General features: G+C 38.1%; 1 protein-coding gene across 15 annotated transcripts in view; it reads left to right on the forward strand.

Moving 5' to 3' along the window:
* PARD3 (par-3 family cell polarity regulator) overlaps positions 1 to 18,067 on the forward strand; it is a 455,098-nt gene that overhangs the window by 242,926 nt on the left and 194,105 nt on the right. For 11 of the 15 annotated variants that reach the window (XM_062621555.1, XM_062621561.1, XM_062621556.1 and 8 more), the window contains 4 exons: positions 719 to 1,101; positions 10,956 to 11,095; positions 12,636 to 12,764; positions 17,124 to 17,162. In XM_062621555.1, coding sequence (XP_062477539.1) covers positions 719 to 1,101; positions 10,956 to 11,095; positions 12,636 to 12,764; positions 17,124 to 17,162 — 691 coding nt within the window. The remainder of the gene's footprint in view (positions 1 to 718; positions 1,102 to 10,955; positions 11,096 to 12,635; positions 12,765 to 17,123; positions 17,163 to 18,067) is intronic. The other 4 variants (XM_062621558.1, XM_062621568.1, XM_062621565.1 and 1 more) reach the window with 1 other exon arrangement.

Here is an 18,067-nt window from a genome sequence, read left to right on the forward strand (position 1 = left end):
ATTCTGATTGTCTTTTACTCAACACGTGTTTGAGGTGTGCGTATTATTTCTTTGACAGTAACCTGATTGGAACATGACCCTGTACCCTAGGCTTGAAAGTTGTTTGTCTCTGCTTGTTCTATGGTTCTGTATCACAGTTTGTAAAGTTCATGAAGAGAATTGTTAACTTCTTGTACTTTGGATCGTGACCTAGAGCCCAATGTCTGTGCAGGATTAAGCTTTTTTCCTATTCCTTTATATTTTATTCTGAAAAACTACTAAAAGTGTAAACAAGACTTCTTGCAAGACTGCATATATGCTCAGAAAATGATGGAAATATATAGTCTTTGTATAAAGGGTAATTTTCATTTTAATAATTCTGTTGTCACTGTGACTACTGTTATTACAATTACCACAATTGCCAAGTTTCAAACCAAAAGGACACTGCAGTCCTGCCACAGAACTGTCTGCATTTGAAGACTGTGGTTAAAATTTTTGCTTTTCCAAATCCAGTATTTGGTGTGTTAGTTGTTAAGCATATTTAACCATTGTGTTGCCCTATGGCAATAAAACTTAGCCAAAAGCATACCAAGTAGACTAGGGAACAGATTAATGCTTTATGCTTGAGTGCAATGTATCTGTCAGCTCATGTTGCTTAATTAACATTAGTAATTATGCTTATAATGTCTTGTAGTCTGCAGTCCTAATTTGCCAATTTTCTGTTCATTTTGAAACCTAGAGCACAGCATATGTTTCGCCAAGCCATGCGTACGCCATTCATTTGGTTCCATGTGGTCCCTGCGGCAAATAAAGAGCAGTATGAACAGTTGTCCCAAAGCGAGAAGAACACATATTACTCTAGCCGGTTCAGCCCTGATGCCCAGTATGCTGACAGCAAAAGTATTAACAATTCTGGACTTCACACATTACAAAGAATGTCTCGAGCGGGCAACCAGTCCGATCAGACAGACTCCTACTCGCAGCTACCTCATAGTGTGAATTCATCAGGGAAACCACCCTCTGGCCTGGTACCATCACCTCAGAAAGTTCTCACCTCCACTGCAAACAGTGGGTATAACACCAAAAAGATAGGGAAGAGGCTCAGTATACAGCTGAGAAAAGGTAAGGCACTGGTGTGCTCCTCATAGAGCATGAGGTATGTGTGCGTAGTTTATGTTCACGTGTCCAGTGCTATTGTATTGGGCAGGACAGCTTGCAGTAGCATGGGGAATATGATGAGTTGATTTTGTAGCCACGGGTTGAGCTGTCCCTGATAGCATGTCCAGGAGTCCAGCCGTGCATTCGGTGTGTGTGGTGTGTTCGCAAAAGGCTGTTTTGAAAAGTGCCTTAAGATTGTTTCTCAAGTATCAGAGGAGCGCTGTAAGTGCTGCAAATTCTGTTGGCCAAGACCCACGGAGTGGTGAACTACTTAATATAAATAAATAAGCTAAAATGGCCCATATTCTGTACTTTACAATTATCATGACTTTTCAAATTGAGTAACTGTGGTTTTGCCATTAGATTTAAAGAGTGTGTTGGATCCACTTGATAAATTGGACTTTATAATTTCCAGCTAAAGCTTTTCTTTATTCCACAGGGATGTGAAAGTCTTTGTTTAAATGGTTGAGATGTAATGTGATATTTCCTATTTTGGCCTTTATGCTAGTGTAATTTGTATGGGGGTGAGAGACTATTTAAGGACAGAGGAGGAAGTAGTGAGTGCCTATCTCAATATCTGTGTTATATGTGCATATGTAGATGCATTGGTACAGCTGTGGAATTTTTATGATGTGTTAAATGTCCTAAGAGAGAAATTTGTTTTTTTTTGTAGTTATGATGTAGATGCTTTTAAGATAATTTCAAGTATAACAAAAAGCCTTTAAGATGTAAGTATTTCTTAGCTCTTGAGAAATGATTTTCTAAAAGGATTACACATGCTGTAAGCTTTCCGGTATTAAAATGAACACGTTTAATGTTAGATATAATTTGACCTCTGGCAGCAAGATTAGGTTTTACATTACACAGCAAAAAGTTTACCCATTTGACAGTATTATTTATGAACTCAAATACATTCCCCTTACAATATTGTATGTTCTTAGTGTTAATAATTGTTATTAATTAATCTTTTTATCAAAAGGTATTGAAAATAGTGCCTTGAATGGTAGAGATTTCACAGTTTCAGAGGTACAAGGCTACTTGTCACATTATCATTATGCGTTCCTTTCCATGAACTTCACGTGAGCCACCAGATTGCTTCTTTCTGGTTGCTGAATTTTGAGCTCTACAAACTTGGATGACATAAGGTTGAGTTGACAGTTTGCTTCTGTTGTTGATGCTCCTTCAAGAAATTCTTTAGGCCATCAGCTCAGATCAGCCTGCTTGGAAAAAGTTACTGGCTGAGTAAGGAATCACTGTGCTTACAAATACGCTCTCAGTCACTACAGTGATTTTTACCTAATTTTTGTGTCTGCAGAAGCCTGTAGAAATACCACTCGGGCATTACATAAAAGGATTCTTAACCAGGAATGGAAATATGCATTTTATATATTTTAAAAGCACCAAGAAATAAATACAGAATATCAGAACAAAGTATTTTTGAGCTAAACAAATGTGGCATTGTAACTGCTCACAAGATGCGAGAATGCAATTTCATGTGTTATGCATGCTTTGCCTGTGATATGAGGTTATGTTTTGGACATCTTGCACTGAATGGTGTTTCATAAATACTCTCCCCATTTCTGTAATGTAATTTAGCCTTGTTGGTAGCAATATATTAGATAGTTATGGAATGAAGGAGATGATTGCTAGCTGTTGATGGAAAGTGATCTATACGATACTTTAACATCTAGTTCACACCAGAGGAGCTTGATGGCTGTTGCGCTAGTAAAAGCTTTGAAATACATATCTAGAATATATTTCAAAAGTTTAGAGGGAATGTTTGTGCCTAACAATTTTCTTACATGAAGATACTACTTATAAAGAAAAGGCATCTAGCTCAGCTTATAGACAGACAGAAACTCTTTAGTATACTGTATTTTGTGCATGGTAATTTTTAGGTTTTTTTTTAAATTGTACATAAGGAATAATACCTTTTTATCATTGATGTCTTTCATTTGTTAATATCCATAGTAGAATGAGACATGTCCTCCCAGTCTGGCTGTCATTTGACAACTCTGAAACATACATGTGGAGAAACAAAAGAAGTGAAACACTTAAGGATACTCCCAAGTAGTTGTTATAAATATGAGTGCAAAAGGGATGTTGATTGTCTTTGATTATTTCTAATGAAGGATGTTGTAATAAGATAGGCTTTATAGATATTTAACAAACGTGCTTACTTTGTAGCTAACAGACAGCAGTTATTTCAACATTTACCATCATTAGATTAAAAACTCCTTGTAGGGTGCATTAAGGCATACCAGCATGTAAAGCTTCATCTTGAAATTCACTTTGGATTTAACCTGTGCATTCTGGTTACTGATGTACTATATAAGAATTGACTTTTTATCAATACAGACAGACCTTCTCTATTACAGCCATGTTTCTGTATATTGCATGAGCTTTATTATGCAAAATGACATGGTAAGATAACCCTACAAAATGTGCTTCTGTAATTATGATTTCTTAATTTTTATTGCTGTTTTGGCATTTTAAAATAACCTGATCTTTCGTAGGATTTAGCTGTTTAATAAAGTCAGACGAGAAGGTCAGTCATATGTTTCAGTCAATGCAGAATGTTTGTTGGCTTTTCTAAATGAAAATGGATATCTGTTTATCTTTCCTTAAAGGTTAGGGCCTGAACTTTTAGCATATAGATGTAGGGGTTATTGCTGATATTCTAATGCCATTAAGGCTGTATAACAGTCTGGCTTAATAGCTCAGACAAATTAAGATAGTGCAAGACATGACAGTGAGACTGTGTTTGCATGTGTTTTGGTGTAAGCTGATACACACTAAGTATAAATAAATAAAAATAGTTCTTTACAGCTAATATATAGAGAAAATAAGACCACTGATATAACACACAGAGTGTTAGAACAAATTTTGACCTCATATACACCAGGACAATTCCAGAGTGTTCTTTTAATTTGACTGCAAGAGTTCGAGCCAATGCAATAGAGAGAAATTTAATCTAGCACTTATTAAATAATAAATAACCAATTATACAACAAATGATTTTAAAGCTTAGTCTTTGAGCACTGAGTAACTCACAGTGTTTAGCCTGATACTTGCTAAAGCATTGAAAAGACTGCTTTTTAATTGCACACTGTATTACTCAGGTTTCATATATACTGTTTATAACCGTATATATGAAACTAAGTATATCTGTATATAATAAGTATTGCTGTACTAAGACCAGCCTGAAGTACTCAGTCTTAAAACTAGCTTTGTTTTATTTGTTAGCCCTTAAGTATAATGTTTGTTGCATCGGATCTTTTCTATCGATAACTACATATTTATTTGGCTAAATTAAATATATAATTCTTGAGGTAAAAGGTCAAAACCGAGCTCTTGTTTTTTAAGTTGGTCCTAGTTCCACAAAATATAATGCTGTTTTTTGTCTGAAGTATTCAGTGTGTGAGGACTTCAGTCCACATCTCCCTGCTTTCAGAGAGCAGCTTAACTACCAGCCATGGGAGTTGCGATCATCTCCTCCTTTATGGCCCAAAGAGTTTTGTCTTCTGCAAAATAGCATAGCTTAAAGAGAAAGAAATGAGTGACACAGCTGCAGGATACCGTACAGCATGAAAGCTGTAGGAATCAACAAGTGCATCACAGAAATGAAATAGGACCTGTGTTCTAGGAGATGGTGAGTCCTGAGAGGAGGGAGACACCCTTGTGCAATGCAGCAGAGAAAAATAGTTAAATTGTAGATGTGAGGAGGATTAAGAGACTTGTTGCTCTTCAGAATTTCTTGTTGGATTCCCATTTGGCTTGATGGTTTAATAATGCTCCATCTTATATACAGAGCTAAGCTTAAATGCTGCAAGTCCCACCACGTGACTGGGCATTCAGGGTTATGGCACAGCGATAGTTAGCCCTGCGGTATCTAAGTTCCTTCCTGCAAGAAGTCATTAGAAACACAAATAATGTGCAGTGGAAAGTCTGAAAGTACACTAATTTAAAATTGCATAATATTTGCTATGGATTAAAGCACATCTGTGGATGATTACTTGTTTTACTTGTGTTTATGTAGCTGAGCGTACAAGATAGGACCCTGAACTTGTCTGTATCATGTATCTAAAGTGTACAGATTTACATGCATTTTTCATCGTATTTGCTTGTTTTCCCATACAATTTCTTGAGCCAGACTTCAAATTGACATTTTGAATTTTATTTAAAATTTGTTTTGAAGTGATGTGTTCTCTTCTCTTAGACTGATTTTAGAATTCCTGTTCAGATGCACTAGGGCTTTTTGTCACTTTTGAAATGAAGCATTCCTAAATTATTGAAGTGACCTTGAGAAATGAGATTCAAAAGGGGAAGCAAATAATTTTGGGTATTATTAGCCTCTGAAGAAAAGTAAACTGCATCAGGTTTCATCTTCCCATTTTTTAGAAACACTTCTGATCACTTTATTAGTAGGCTGTAGCAAAAAGGGAATAATGTTTCTATTGGGTTGATCAAAGATCTTTCTGAGAGGTCTGAGCTTTGCTTGGAGAAGAAAAAAAAAATGTTCCCAATCACTAAACTACATAAAAATGTGTCACTTAGGAAAGGCAGAGCGTGTTCTTTGTCTTTCATAAGTAATCTGCGCTTGTCCTTTATCTGCACAATCCTTTATTCCCTTGAAGGACTGTTCACCCACATGGATTTTCCATATTTAGATTGTTCTGAAATGTTCTCTGCTTTTCTTGCATAAGTACTAACAAATCTGTTGCCCAGTTGTCTGCTTATCAACATTTCCTATTGTTTTAGAAGTGAGATGATGATGGTGATGATGATGATGATGATGATTATTATTACTATTATTTAATTTAAGGAGCTCTGTACTGAAGTACCTGAGAACTCATCTGCATTTTCTTAATTTAGAGGAGAGAGAAAAGCATGACTTACTTCTAGCTCTGCTTGCAATCCTGAAAGGGAAGATAACTGTACAAGATGTATCCTAGTAAGTTGACAGTATAGGTCCTAAAAGGTTGACAGTGTAAGTCCTTCAAATATTCCTTATTGGGTTTCTGAACTGATGTCACTTTGAGAGAGACATGAAAGCACTGGAAGTAGTGCAGAGGTTATGCTAGATTTTTCTCTTGTGTTCTGACAGTGTTTCTACCCAGCAGTGCATTTTGCTGCTGAGAATTCGGACCTGTACCTGGTGCTGGATGAGGAGTACACAATTTTTTGTGCAGACAAGCCTTAGAAAGAGAGAAACTTTATGCCAGAGACACTTTTTTCACAGTCAAGTGATAATCCTAGCATTAGTGAGAAATATAATACTTCTTCACTGGGAGATAGCAGAAAGTCCAGCCACCTCGAGTAAGATTTAATAAATTTTTTAACATCCTGTCAGTTTGTGATCAGCCTGATCCCAAATAGGATGATGATGTTAATTTTGAATATATGCTAAGTTACATGAAAGTATGTCTGTCATCTCCCCTGCCTTAATGCTACTAGAACATTTTTCATCTAAAACAGCAACTAAAACCTCAAATATGTCCCTCTTCTGTTTGTACAATATAGTTCTTTTACTATCATAACTGCTTTTTTAATTCACTTAAAACTACTTTGTCTTCAGCTCAGCTGAGCTCTTGAGGGTAATGTGAATTTAGAAGGCGTGTTCAGCATCACAGTCAAGAAAAAAGGGGAGCTCTAACTTGTCGAGAGAGCTACTGATTTATCAAAGAAGCCTAAGAATTTGAACTACACAAATTAGTGGGTAACTTAAAAATGTTATTGTCAATCAGTGTTAGCTGATCATTGTCAGAGGTGACAGCTATAGCAGGAGGAAGATGTTTTCTACCCTCTCTCTTTTTAAAAATCTCTAAAAGAGAAGTTGAACATAGCTTAAATAATCTAGACCTTGCAAAGTAAAGCTTCTAGATTTGAGTAGAGTGACCCTTGTTTTTTCAGAAAGATGGACATTCCTTCTGTTTTCTACTCATGTTCTGGTTCAGCCTGTACGTGTGTCCAGTTTCTCCCATATCGCTAGTATAAATCAGAGGTATCAGAGGAGCCTGCAGTGTGTTTGCACAGTTCTCTCATTATTATAACGGAGTTTTACACCCTAAGAAATGAAAACATTTTAGCAGCAGGGAGATACTAAGTTCTCATATTAATTTCTGTCAACAAGAGAACTGAAATGCATAAAGATAACTTAAATCAGTTAAGTGTATAAAAAGAAAAAAACTAAAATCAATCTAGCCACAGAAGTCGTGCTTATTTTTCGCCTCGGCTGAATGTATCTATTTATTTCCCAGTATTGTGAACTTCTAATTTATATATGATAAGCCCAGGAGTTTATGAAGCTGTGTTATACAGCTAAGGGCAGCTAAAGTGCATGAATAGTAAATTGAAGCAGAAAAAAGGCAAAAAGAATGTGACACGTGAAAGCTGCCTCATGCAAAGCTGTACAGAAAAGCATAGCAAAACAGAAGAGTTGAGGCCCCTGCTTTCCACAGAAACAAGTAATTAGAATTTTCTTCTGCTAATATCTGAGCTCAGTGTGGATTTGTGGCATTCTGCTGGCTTTGGTAAAGGCTTTCTGGAGATTTGACAGCAGAAAATGCCACAGCCCAAATTTATATCCTGTGTGCGTTTGTAATGTGAACATTTCAACTTCTGATTTTTTCTGTGGGGGTTTAAAGTGAAGTGTGTGAACCAGAAATCTGTAATGATGCCATAATCGGGCTATGGGGATTAAGCTTATTAATAATGAAATACTGTCCTGGGTGTGCAGTTGTGTTATGATACCGCTTTAGAAATTTTAGCAGACAAAACCTGTACCCCAAAAGCAGTATTCAACACAAATTCTAAAAAGAAGAAAAAGATAAATTCCATAAAAAGCTGAGATGTGACTTAAAAAAGCAACTTACATGGATTATCTTTACATTTTGCAAGGAGCTAAAAAGCTCTATGAACATTTGAAGCATCGTTAAAATTGTGAGCTCTCTAAAGTAAAATATGGATGTTATGGGATCTAATATTTTTTTTCATCTCTGTGCAATAGCACTGATAAAATTTATATCAACCTGAAAATGGATGAAGACTTTCAAATTCAAATGTGCTTTTCAGCTGTCTTGAATGCTGCAGAAGGAAGGGAGGTTGTCTCACAACAGTTAGCCTGGAGGATTTGATCCAAATTTCCTGAGCAATACGAGCTGCATGCACATGCTGTATGTATGTGAGGATTTACATATGTTTAAAATGCAGATTTTGAAAGGTTATGTCATCCCAAGCCCTGTTACCTGTATCAATTTACTTCTTAATATGATTACCATCTTGATACTAAAATATATTGTACTAAATTTTGACCAAAGGTAGTTGTGCAGATTTTGGAAATTTCTATGCAGACTACTGATGACTGTAGTGGACACCTGCTTCCTTTTCACATGTGAATTTTAATCTGCTCAGTAAAAAAGTAGACTTAGAATGAACATGGAGAACAGTAAGACAGAAACTAATTCAGGCTTTAACCTTGTAGTGGGTTGACCCTGGCTGGACATCAGGTGCCCACCAAAGCTACTCTGTCACTCCCCTCCACAGTTAGACAGGGGAGAGAAAATATAATGAAAAGCTCATGGGTCAAAATAATGACAGGGAGGGATCACTCAGCAGTTCCTGTCATGAATAGACTCAACTTGGGAAAATCGATTTAATTTTTTACCAATCAAATCAGACTAGGGAAATGAGAATTAAAACCAAACCTTAAAACACCTTTCCCCCACCCCTCCCTTCCTGGGCTCATCTTTTCTCCCAAATTCTCTACTTCCTACTCCCCCTCCCCAGCAGCATAGGGTGATGGGGAATGGGGATTTCAGTCAGTTTATCACACGTTGTCTCTGCCCCTGTTTCCTCCCCAGGGGAGGACTCCTCACACCCTTCTCCTGCTCCAGGCTGGGGTCCCTTCCATGGGTGCAGTCCTTCAGGAACAGACTGCTCCAGTTTGTGTCCCCCATAGGGTCACAGCTCCTGCCACCAAACCTGCTCCAGTGCAGGCTCCTCTCTCCATGGGGCCATAGGTCCTGCCAGAAGCCTTCTCCTGTGTGGGCTTCCCACAGGGTCACAGCCTCCTTTCAGTATCCCCCAGCTCCAGTGTGAGGTCCTCCATGAGCCACAGGTGGATATCTCTTTTCTACCATGGATCTTCATGGGCTGCAGGGGCACAGCTGCCTCACCATGAACTGCACCATGAGCTGCAGGGGAATCTCTGCTCTGGTGCCTGGAGCACATCCTTCCCCTCTTCCTTCACTGACCTTGGGGTCTGCAGAGCTGCTGTTTCACGCATTCTCACTCCTCTCTCCGGCTACTGTTTCACTGCAGTTATTTCCCCACTTTCTTAAATACGCTATCCCATAAGCACTACCACCATCACTGATGGGCTTGGCCTTGATCAGTGGCAGGTCCAGCTGGCATTGGCTCTATCAGATGTGGGGGAAGCTTCTCACAGCTTCTCACAGATGCTACCAAAACCTCATCATGCAAACCCAATACAATCTTCAAATGATTCTGTAGTTGTGTATTTTTTGCATAGGTTGTTCTCAGCTTCCCAGGGCCATAGCTGAGGATTGTTCCATAAAAGCCCGGCTTCTGTCTGTCCCTGTGATTTTATGCAAAGGGGTATGTTGTGCAACTTTTAGGGACCTTATCTGATATTGCTGAGTCCTAACTGCGAGTTGCTGTAATAGATCAGATTAAGTGTAGGCTGGACACGCATATGCCTAGCTAGTGAATTTGAACTGCAGACATATGTTGACATATGATGTCTACATGAGATGTTTCATGTTGAACTTCTAGATGCTGACACTGTCAGGGATGTTGTCCACTGAAAGTCTGTCTGGTTTCATGCTAGATTGTGTCCTACACAATACACCTAATGTGCAGTGCTGGGGGGATGGGTGTTCAGTGTTGAGTTTCAAAGGTTGTTGATAGCACTGGACAGATCGCATTAAAAAGAGGATCACAAATGAGCTTTCTGCATAGTAAGAAAGGCTTGATTGTCCTCTCAGCTTGTGCATCCCAGAGTTGGTAGGGTCCTAAGTTACACTTCAGTAATGAGTTGTGGGCATAATTTCTCTGGCCCCTTATCTGTATTTCTCCAGGTCATCTTAAATGTTTCTGTTTTGCCTCAGTCAGTCTTAGCCAAGCATAGCGGGTCACCTGGATGCACAGCAGTACCTCAGAAGAGGCAGCCTGGCTCTGCTCTCTGTGTGGCAGAATGGGGGGTGGAACACAGTGAGAGCCAGGGTGAAGCCCCAGGCAGAGGAGCTGTTGACAGAAAACTGCCTGAGGTCCCTTGAAGCAGGAGAAATTAGACCATTGATCTCTGGTTCTGACTGTCACCTGCCCGTAGGTGTCCACAGTGTCCATAAATGAGCCAGCAAAGCCCCATGGCCATCAGTGTTGGCCAACTGACATTGCTGAAAGGATTGCAAAACAGAAAGAAAGGATCGTTGATGAGCTGAGGATTGACAATGGGGAAGACAGTGATAGGATATCAGATATGCTTTGTTCTGATTCCTTGTCACTCAGCTCATCTGAAATAGAAAGTTGGAAATATGGCAGTGGCTTGAAAATCGTCAGAACAGCAAGTTGCAAGGAGGGCCTGCTGAGCCACCTGTGCCAAGTCTCAGTGCTTCAGCTATAGCATTCCTATATATGCCTTTTTTTCCTCTTTTTTTTACGTGCAGTAATTCTTACATTTTATATATGTATTTTCATGGATTGTATCAGTGAGGTATACATACATTCTGCTGGATAAAAATAATATGTAATATAAATGTGCATTTAATGAGTAATATTCTACATTCTTTATGCAGGTACAGAAGGCTTGGGCTTTAGCATTACTTCAAGAGATGTCCCGATTGGTGGCTCTGCTCCAATTTATGTGAAAAACATCCTTCCGAGAGGTGCAGCTATTCAAGATGGGAGATTAAAAGCTGGAGACCGATTAATTGAGGTGATGAAGTATTACATGGTGTTTGTCTGTGTTTTGGCATGAGCCCATGTACTAGTTCACTTCCAAAGTCTTGTAGTAGTTTATGGTTTAGGAAAAAGTTTCTCCCTTCTATTTTTCCTTATTTTGGCTTTGGTGTGTTTTTTTTTCAGCTTTGGTTTTCTTTTTGGTTTTTTTTGTTGGATTTTTTTATTTTTTTATTTAGTAACACATCAGGGATTGGGCATTTTCAGTACATAACAGAGCTGGACCCAGACATACTATGAAAACTATGAGTTTACCTGTTCATATGTGAATAGAGTTTCATAGTTTTCCGTTGCTGTTCAGGAATAGGTTGAAGCAAAGTGATTGTTACCTAATAATTAGCATTAAATAAGCATGGAGTGACAGACCAGAAATTTTGAAGATATTGGCAAGTATGGAAAGCAATACCCTGGAAAGCTTAGTGAATAAACTGGGCGGGTCAATATAAGAGGAGTGTAGTACTACAGAGAATCAAGGCCACTTCGCTTCTGAAGGGAAGATGTCCTCAAGGGAATGAAATTTCTCTTAGGTACAAGTACAGCAGCAATCTTCCTGCAAATCTAGCTGGAGTGATACAAGATGTTACCACCAACAGCTCTTCATTACCATCCCTAAGCCAAACAACACTGGAGGTGCAGCTGAGACTGTAACTGCCTCTCAGTGCCTTAACTTCACTTTACTGCAAAATTGGCAAAGTCAGCCTGAATTGTTGCTGGAGGATAGTCCCCTGTAATTACTGTAATTCAAGGTAACCCAGATGACTTGGGTAGAAGGGGGCTGAGAAGCATTTAAGATGACAATTATGGCATCTCAACTGTGTAAGCTGTGATGTCGTATGAGGGGAAGAAAAAAGATGGTTTGCTGACTTCTGATCATCATGCTCCCTTGCTTAACACTATTTGTTGGTTTGCCTTGCATTTCCAGAATGTTTCTGAATAGGTAGGCTTGAGAATACTCTATCTTTCATTAGCTTCTCACTGGATCAATTTAGCTCATATAGTGGAAATTTACCTGTGTATATCTATACCTTTCTGTCCTGATAAGTGATATGTGGAGGCCCAGGGATTGGGCTGCTGAAAAAAGACAAAACAAAGAGAACAAAGAGTAACTACCCCAAAGTTATTTGGGGTAAAAAAATATTTTCTACTTTTGACACAATTTGTGGTGCATGATATATTTGTAATACACATATAAGACTAAGACGTGGAAACAGGACCAGTTTAAGAGCATACATTGATTTGCCAAAGGACTTTTATACAGAAATTCTTGTAAAAAATACTGGTAGGTGAAATTAGTTGGCTTTAGTGTATACTGGAGTATACTGTTGTTGCTAAAAAGGAGGGAAATATAACTGTCTTGCTTGTATTTGTGTTGGCATATGAGCAATGCATCTTTAGTTCTATTAAGTGGAAGCTGTACTGGCAATCAGCAGATTGCTTCAGTGAAGTTTGTTTAATGCTATCCAATATGATTCACCTGACTTTTTGGTATGAATTTCTACTTTTTTCCATTGTCACAGGTAAATGGAGTTGATTTAACAGGCAAAACTCAAGAAGAAGTTGTGTCCTTGCTGCGAAGCACCAAGATGGGAGGGACCGTCGGCCTTCTGATTTTTCGACAGGAAGAAACATTCCATCCAAGGGAACTGGTGCGTAAAATAGAGAGCAGCTAAGAGATTTAGATGAATATAAGCAAATGATTTGATCTTGTCACCTGCTAGTACGTGCCTTGCCATGCACTGAATATAGGAGAAAGAAAAAAAGATATTTTGCTTTATTTAGAACATTTTACATGAATGTTTTTTATTCTCTTTAAAGATCTGCTGATGGAATTAGCAGATAATGTTGATAATGTACAAGTGAGAGTTTATTTTGAGTGAAAATGTTTATTATAGAAGAAGCTATAGGATGGACTTTTTTGGATGCATGCAGACAAGTAGATTGTTTCATATCTTTCTTATAGACAAATCTATATTTGAAATCCTACCATTTGTCCCACTACCTGCTCACTAAATTATTTTAGAACGTATAATATGCCAAAACAGGATATGTAAATACCTTTCTGTCTAAAACTAGAACATATAAGAAATAATACCTTTTTTTGAATATAAATGCAATCTCTGTGGAATGGAAACCCTGCAGTTGTTAATTTAGCAGGGCAATTCAGAAAATGTTTCTGAGAAACTCACATGAAATGGAAATAAAATTATGTTTCACACTGTACCTGCTCCACTTGCATAGTGTATACAGATATTTCTCTAATAATTATTCAAGATAATTGCTGTTATGAAAAGGTAGACTGTGAATGTAGCAGTCTTACTTTGTTCTGTATCCAATTAAACTGCTGAAGTTATTTATTATTTGTATTATCATAACTATATAATAGCTCTAAAAATAACTTATTTGGCTGCATTATCCTGAGATAGACAAATATAAGTGACAAATATAAGTATAATGAATTGATTGCTTCATTTTTCTGTTGGAATTGTGTTATTTTGAATGCAAAGGGAATGAATTTTCATTTGGCCATTTCGTGACATTCAACATTAGCCTTTTACTTTTCAAAACTACAATTAAACCTAGGAAGTCAAAGTGTTGGGGAAGGTTGCAAACAAAACACACTTTAATATTCTTGGAACATGACTTAAGGTACTGAAAGGAAAGTTGTCATCAAATGAAAAGAAATGAACAATTTGAAATTATATTATGCCCTACCTTATTACTGGAATTGGGAAAGCAATCTGTTTATAAGTTCCTGTGATGTAACTTTCACGGTATTGCTATCTTACATAAAGGTGAATGAAAATGCTTTTAAAGTTTTCTAAATAAACTTAGAAGTAACAAAATGTCTTAATTTTGTGTATATTATTTCTGTAGCAATATGAAGAAGTTATGATCCATAATTTAACATGATATTTTAAATAATTGTAAAAAAAGGATACATTGTGAGTAATGGAGAGATTTAATAATAATACTGGATGTAGTTTTAAAACTAGCAGCAAATCAGCCCCTTTAAATGAGTTCAACCTCAGTAGCCTCCCTGCTGCTTCTGCTGCCTTCAGGCTCACCCTGCCTTGGAAAAGAGGCAGCAGCTTCTTGTGGAGGAGGTGCTGGGGCTGGGACTAGCAAAGTGGAGTGGGTCCAGAAAAGGGCAACGGAGCTGGTGAAGGGCCTGGAGCACAGATGTGATGAGGACTGTCTGAGGGAACTGGGGCCGTTTAGTCTGGAGAAGAGAAGGCTCAGGAGAGACTTTATCGCTCTTTGCAGCTACCTGAAAGGATGATGTGTCTGGTCTCTTCTCCCAAGTAACAAGTGGTAAGGATAATGGCCTCAAGCTGCACCAGGGGAGATTTAGATATTGGATATTAAGAAAAATTTCTTCACAGGGAGGGTGCTCAGGCATCGGAACAGGCTGCCCAGGGCAGTGGCGGAATCACCGTCCTGGAAGTGTTCACAACCGTGTAGACGAGCCCCTTAGTGATGTGATTTAGTGGTAGACTATGCAGTCCTTGGGTAAAGGTTGGACTTGATGATCTTAAAGGTCTTTTCCAGCCTACTTGGTTCTATGATTCTATGATTTTATTTTTTTGCAACACCAGGATAGGGAACCCAGATCTCATGTCTTTGTCAGGTAGCTGATGGGCTCTGCACTATGTAGTCAGTGATCGTGTCTGAACTGGTGTACGTTCCTGTAGCTCCAGTTGAACAAATGATATTGTGAGGATCTGACAGTACATGTGTATGATCCTCTGGTGCATAAGGATTTGTTTCTTTGCATTTTGACATGAAGAAGTGTTAGGTGTGTTCTGCTGACAGCTGTCAGATAGCAGGAGCAGAATTGCTGGGGAAGGTGTTGGACAAATACTCATCATAAGGGCTGTTCGATCTTCTCTGGTAAGAAATAATCCTAAAAGGAAAGAAAAAGACTTTTCAGCCAGCTCCTCTCATCACCTTTTACTAGATTTACATAACAAAACAACCAAACAAACAAGTTAATGCTGAAGGAGGGAGGGGAATGATCTGAAATCATGTCAGTTTCACACGCAAGCCTTCTTTGGCCACTTAAGAACAATTTGTTTTTGCATCCTTCCCTTATTTCTGTCATATTTTCTCCATTTGTGTGCTTTAAATATTAACTGAATGAGATGTGTCTCAGAAACCATGTGCATAAAATCATGTTATTTGATATCATCCATCTCATAAAGGGCAGGGCTTGCTGTTGCTTGCCGAGGAGCACTCAGTATTAAAACCATTTTATATTTGCCAACATTTGTACAGATAGTAATCCCAATAAAAGAGGTTTTTGGATTTTATGTTTTGGGTTATGGCTTGTTGAATGGCTTTTGAAAAGCTGCTTATCCTTGGGTTTCTTTATAAGTAAAACAAAGACAGTAAACTTTCAGGAGAGTTGTGGAGTTTAATGTCTTTGTGAATGTTGCCGTTATTGTCTGGAAGCAACCTATAAAACTGTCTAGTTGCATCTAAAACATACCGGAATGTTAAGCTGAGCCCGTATAGGTTAGTATAGGCTCTTTGTAGCTTATGTGGTCAGGTTAGGGGGTGTGTGTATGATGGAGAGCCATCATCCAGGAGATCATGGTGAAAGTAAAACGTGGAAGCAGGAAATAAAATGAAATTGACAGGAGTCAACTTTTCTCACCAGTGAGCTCTCCAAAATACAAAGTATTTTATTGCTTCCAGAGTTACCTCATGAGATATAGATATAAAAAATATATCAGGGCTTGTCCACATCAGTGGAAGGCAGATTGTATATGAAAAATCTTTCCTCCCTGCCCCCCAGATTTGTGAAGGGGATGAGGATTACTCTTATTAAGTAGAGCTCCTGTAATACTGTAGTTACTTCACATATCTGTACATAACTTGCTGTGAAGGATTTTCTTAGAGCATGCTACTGACTATGTGAATCCACTGAAGGATTGACTTAGGTTATTTAGCTTTTGAGCTGTTTTCACAGTATCAGCAGAGACTATCTGGCAGAGTTTAGTCTCCAGTACACTAAAAGTTAATATGCCCATTTGTACATGTTGGTCCTTTATATGTGGATAGTAGTTAGCTCCTCATGATTTTATTCTTGCTGCTTGTTGGCAGCAGGTTAAAGATAGCTGGGTGTTCTTGTTACTACTTTGCTGCTACATTTTTGTGCTTAATCATTTAAATCTCTATAAAAATCTGCAATACAGCCCAAAGTAAAAGAGTCCAATAAACCCCAGCATTTTATTTTGGCCCAGGTGAATGGAAAGAAATAGCTGATTAACACTCAAGTGCTCATCCAGCCAACAGCAAGGTGGCTCCTAAGTGCTTAAACTGTTTTTAATATGGGTGGATGTGGGCTGGGAAGAGCAGTAGTTCCTGTGTGTTTCCAGAATTAGTTGGGGGATGAAGAAAGGTTTTCCAGTTATTTAGGTTTGCCTTATGTGACCTAAGACACAGGTGAGGAATGCAAGGTATAGGAGAATCCCTTCTGTGGTGGACTGAAGGCACCCTTCTGACCTGGGGTATCCTGTGCCTGAATACACTCAAAAGGGGAATCATTGTGAAAATGAGAATGGATGCTTTAAAAAGTAGATACTGGTTTAAAATATTTGGTAGGATTCATCTGGATTGCTGAGGTCATTCTCTGAAAAATTCAAAGCAGAAGGGAAAGGCCAAGGGAGAACATCCCTGAAGGAGAGTGTTCCACCAGTCAGAAAATGGTGAAAGCAGCTGTGATTCTTCCTTGGCCAAATAGCCACCTCCCTCATAGCCAGATAAAGTCAGGTGCCCTGGCCTAAGGTTGCTGGAGGTTATTTTGTTCACCTCTCATTTAATGCTTTTTTTTACTCATTTACTTCAAATTTAGACAAATTTGAATCAGAGGTGTGACAAACACTCTTCATTTTGCCATTACTACTTCACATCAGAATTGGAGCCTTTGTTTATCCCCCTGCTGATAGATAGTATATGTTGTATGTAGTCGTGTTCTTATTTATTTTTTTTACTTCCTTTAGAATGCAGAACAAAGCCAGTCACATATTCCAAAGGAAACGGTAAGAGCTTTGTCTTTTCCATACTGGAAGACTCCCAAATGTTTTTAAATTGATATGGCAGTTCTCCATCAAAGTTTCACAGATCCTCCTTTCACCGTATATACTGTAGATGGCTCTCTCTAGCTTTACAATTTAAATGTGATTTTTGATGTAATTTCAAATACTGTTTGAATATTATATACGATTCAGTTATAATGTATGTTCAAGTGTTATTTGAAATTACGTCTTTTATACACAGCTAAAGGCCTAAAGTTGGAATGATAAAAGTAGACTGTTAGCTTGGGTTACTTGTTGAAACTAATTGTTTAAATGATGATGACATGAGTGAAACCTCAGATACAAGCACAGAAATTAAGTGGTTTGGATTTAAGTCTCACTTGTATCCTCATAGCAAACCACTGTCTGTTAGTTATTTTTAAGAAACTGTAGGGAAGTAGTATTGAGTTTAACCCTTTGAAGGCTGTAGCAGGTTTTTATGGGATGTGTCAGTGGGGCTGTATACTGAGGTCATATACTGTTTCTATACCTTGTTTTAGTCAGTGGGATAGGATCAGTCTTAATGCACATTATACTGATATATGCAATTTTTTTTTAAATAAAACGTTTATTTTATGAAATATTAACAAAGGATATAACAATAACATTACCTTGAAGATACACTGTATCTTAGTTAAAAGCATACTTCAAGAAGCTCCATCCCATTAGGTACCTAGTTCAAATTATATAATGAATTGGATAATGAAGAAATTTTGAGGATTTGTGCTGGGATTTGGAGTTAGTTAGGGTGCTGAAAACCAGAAAAAGATTGTCTAGATGGTTCCAAATGTGTTAGCAGCAATGGTGAGATGGTGTTTAGGATAAAGTCAAGGCTAGGTAAAGACATGTAACAGCCATTTCAATGAGAT

The sequence above is a fragment of the Pezoporus occidentalis genome, unplaced genomic scaffold (assembly GCF_034315485.1).
Source record: "Pezoporus occidentalis ecotype Australia unplaced genomic scaffold, CSIRO_AGI_Poc_V1 ctg23, whole genome shotgun sequence".
Lineage (NCBI taxonomy): Eukaryota > Metazoa > Chordata > Aves > Psittaciformes > Psittacidae > Pezoporus > Pezoporus occidentalis.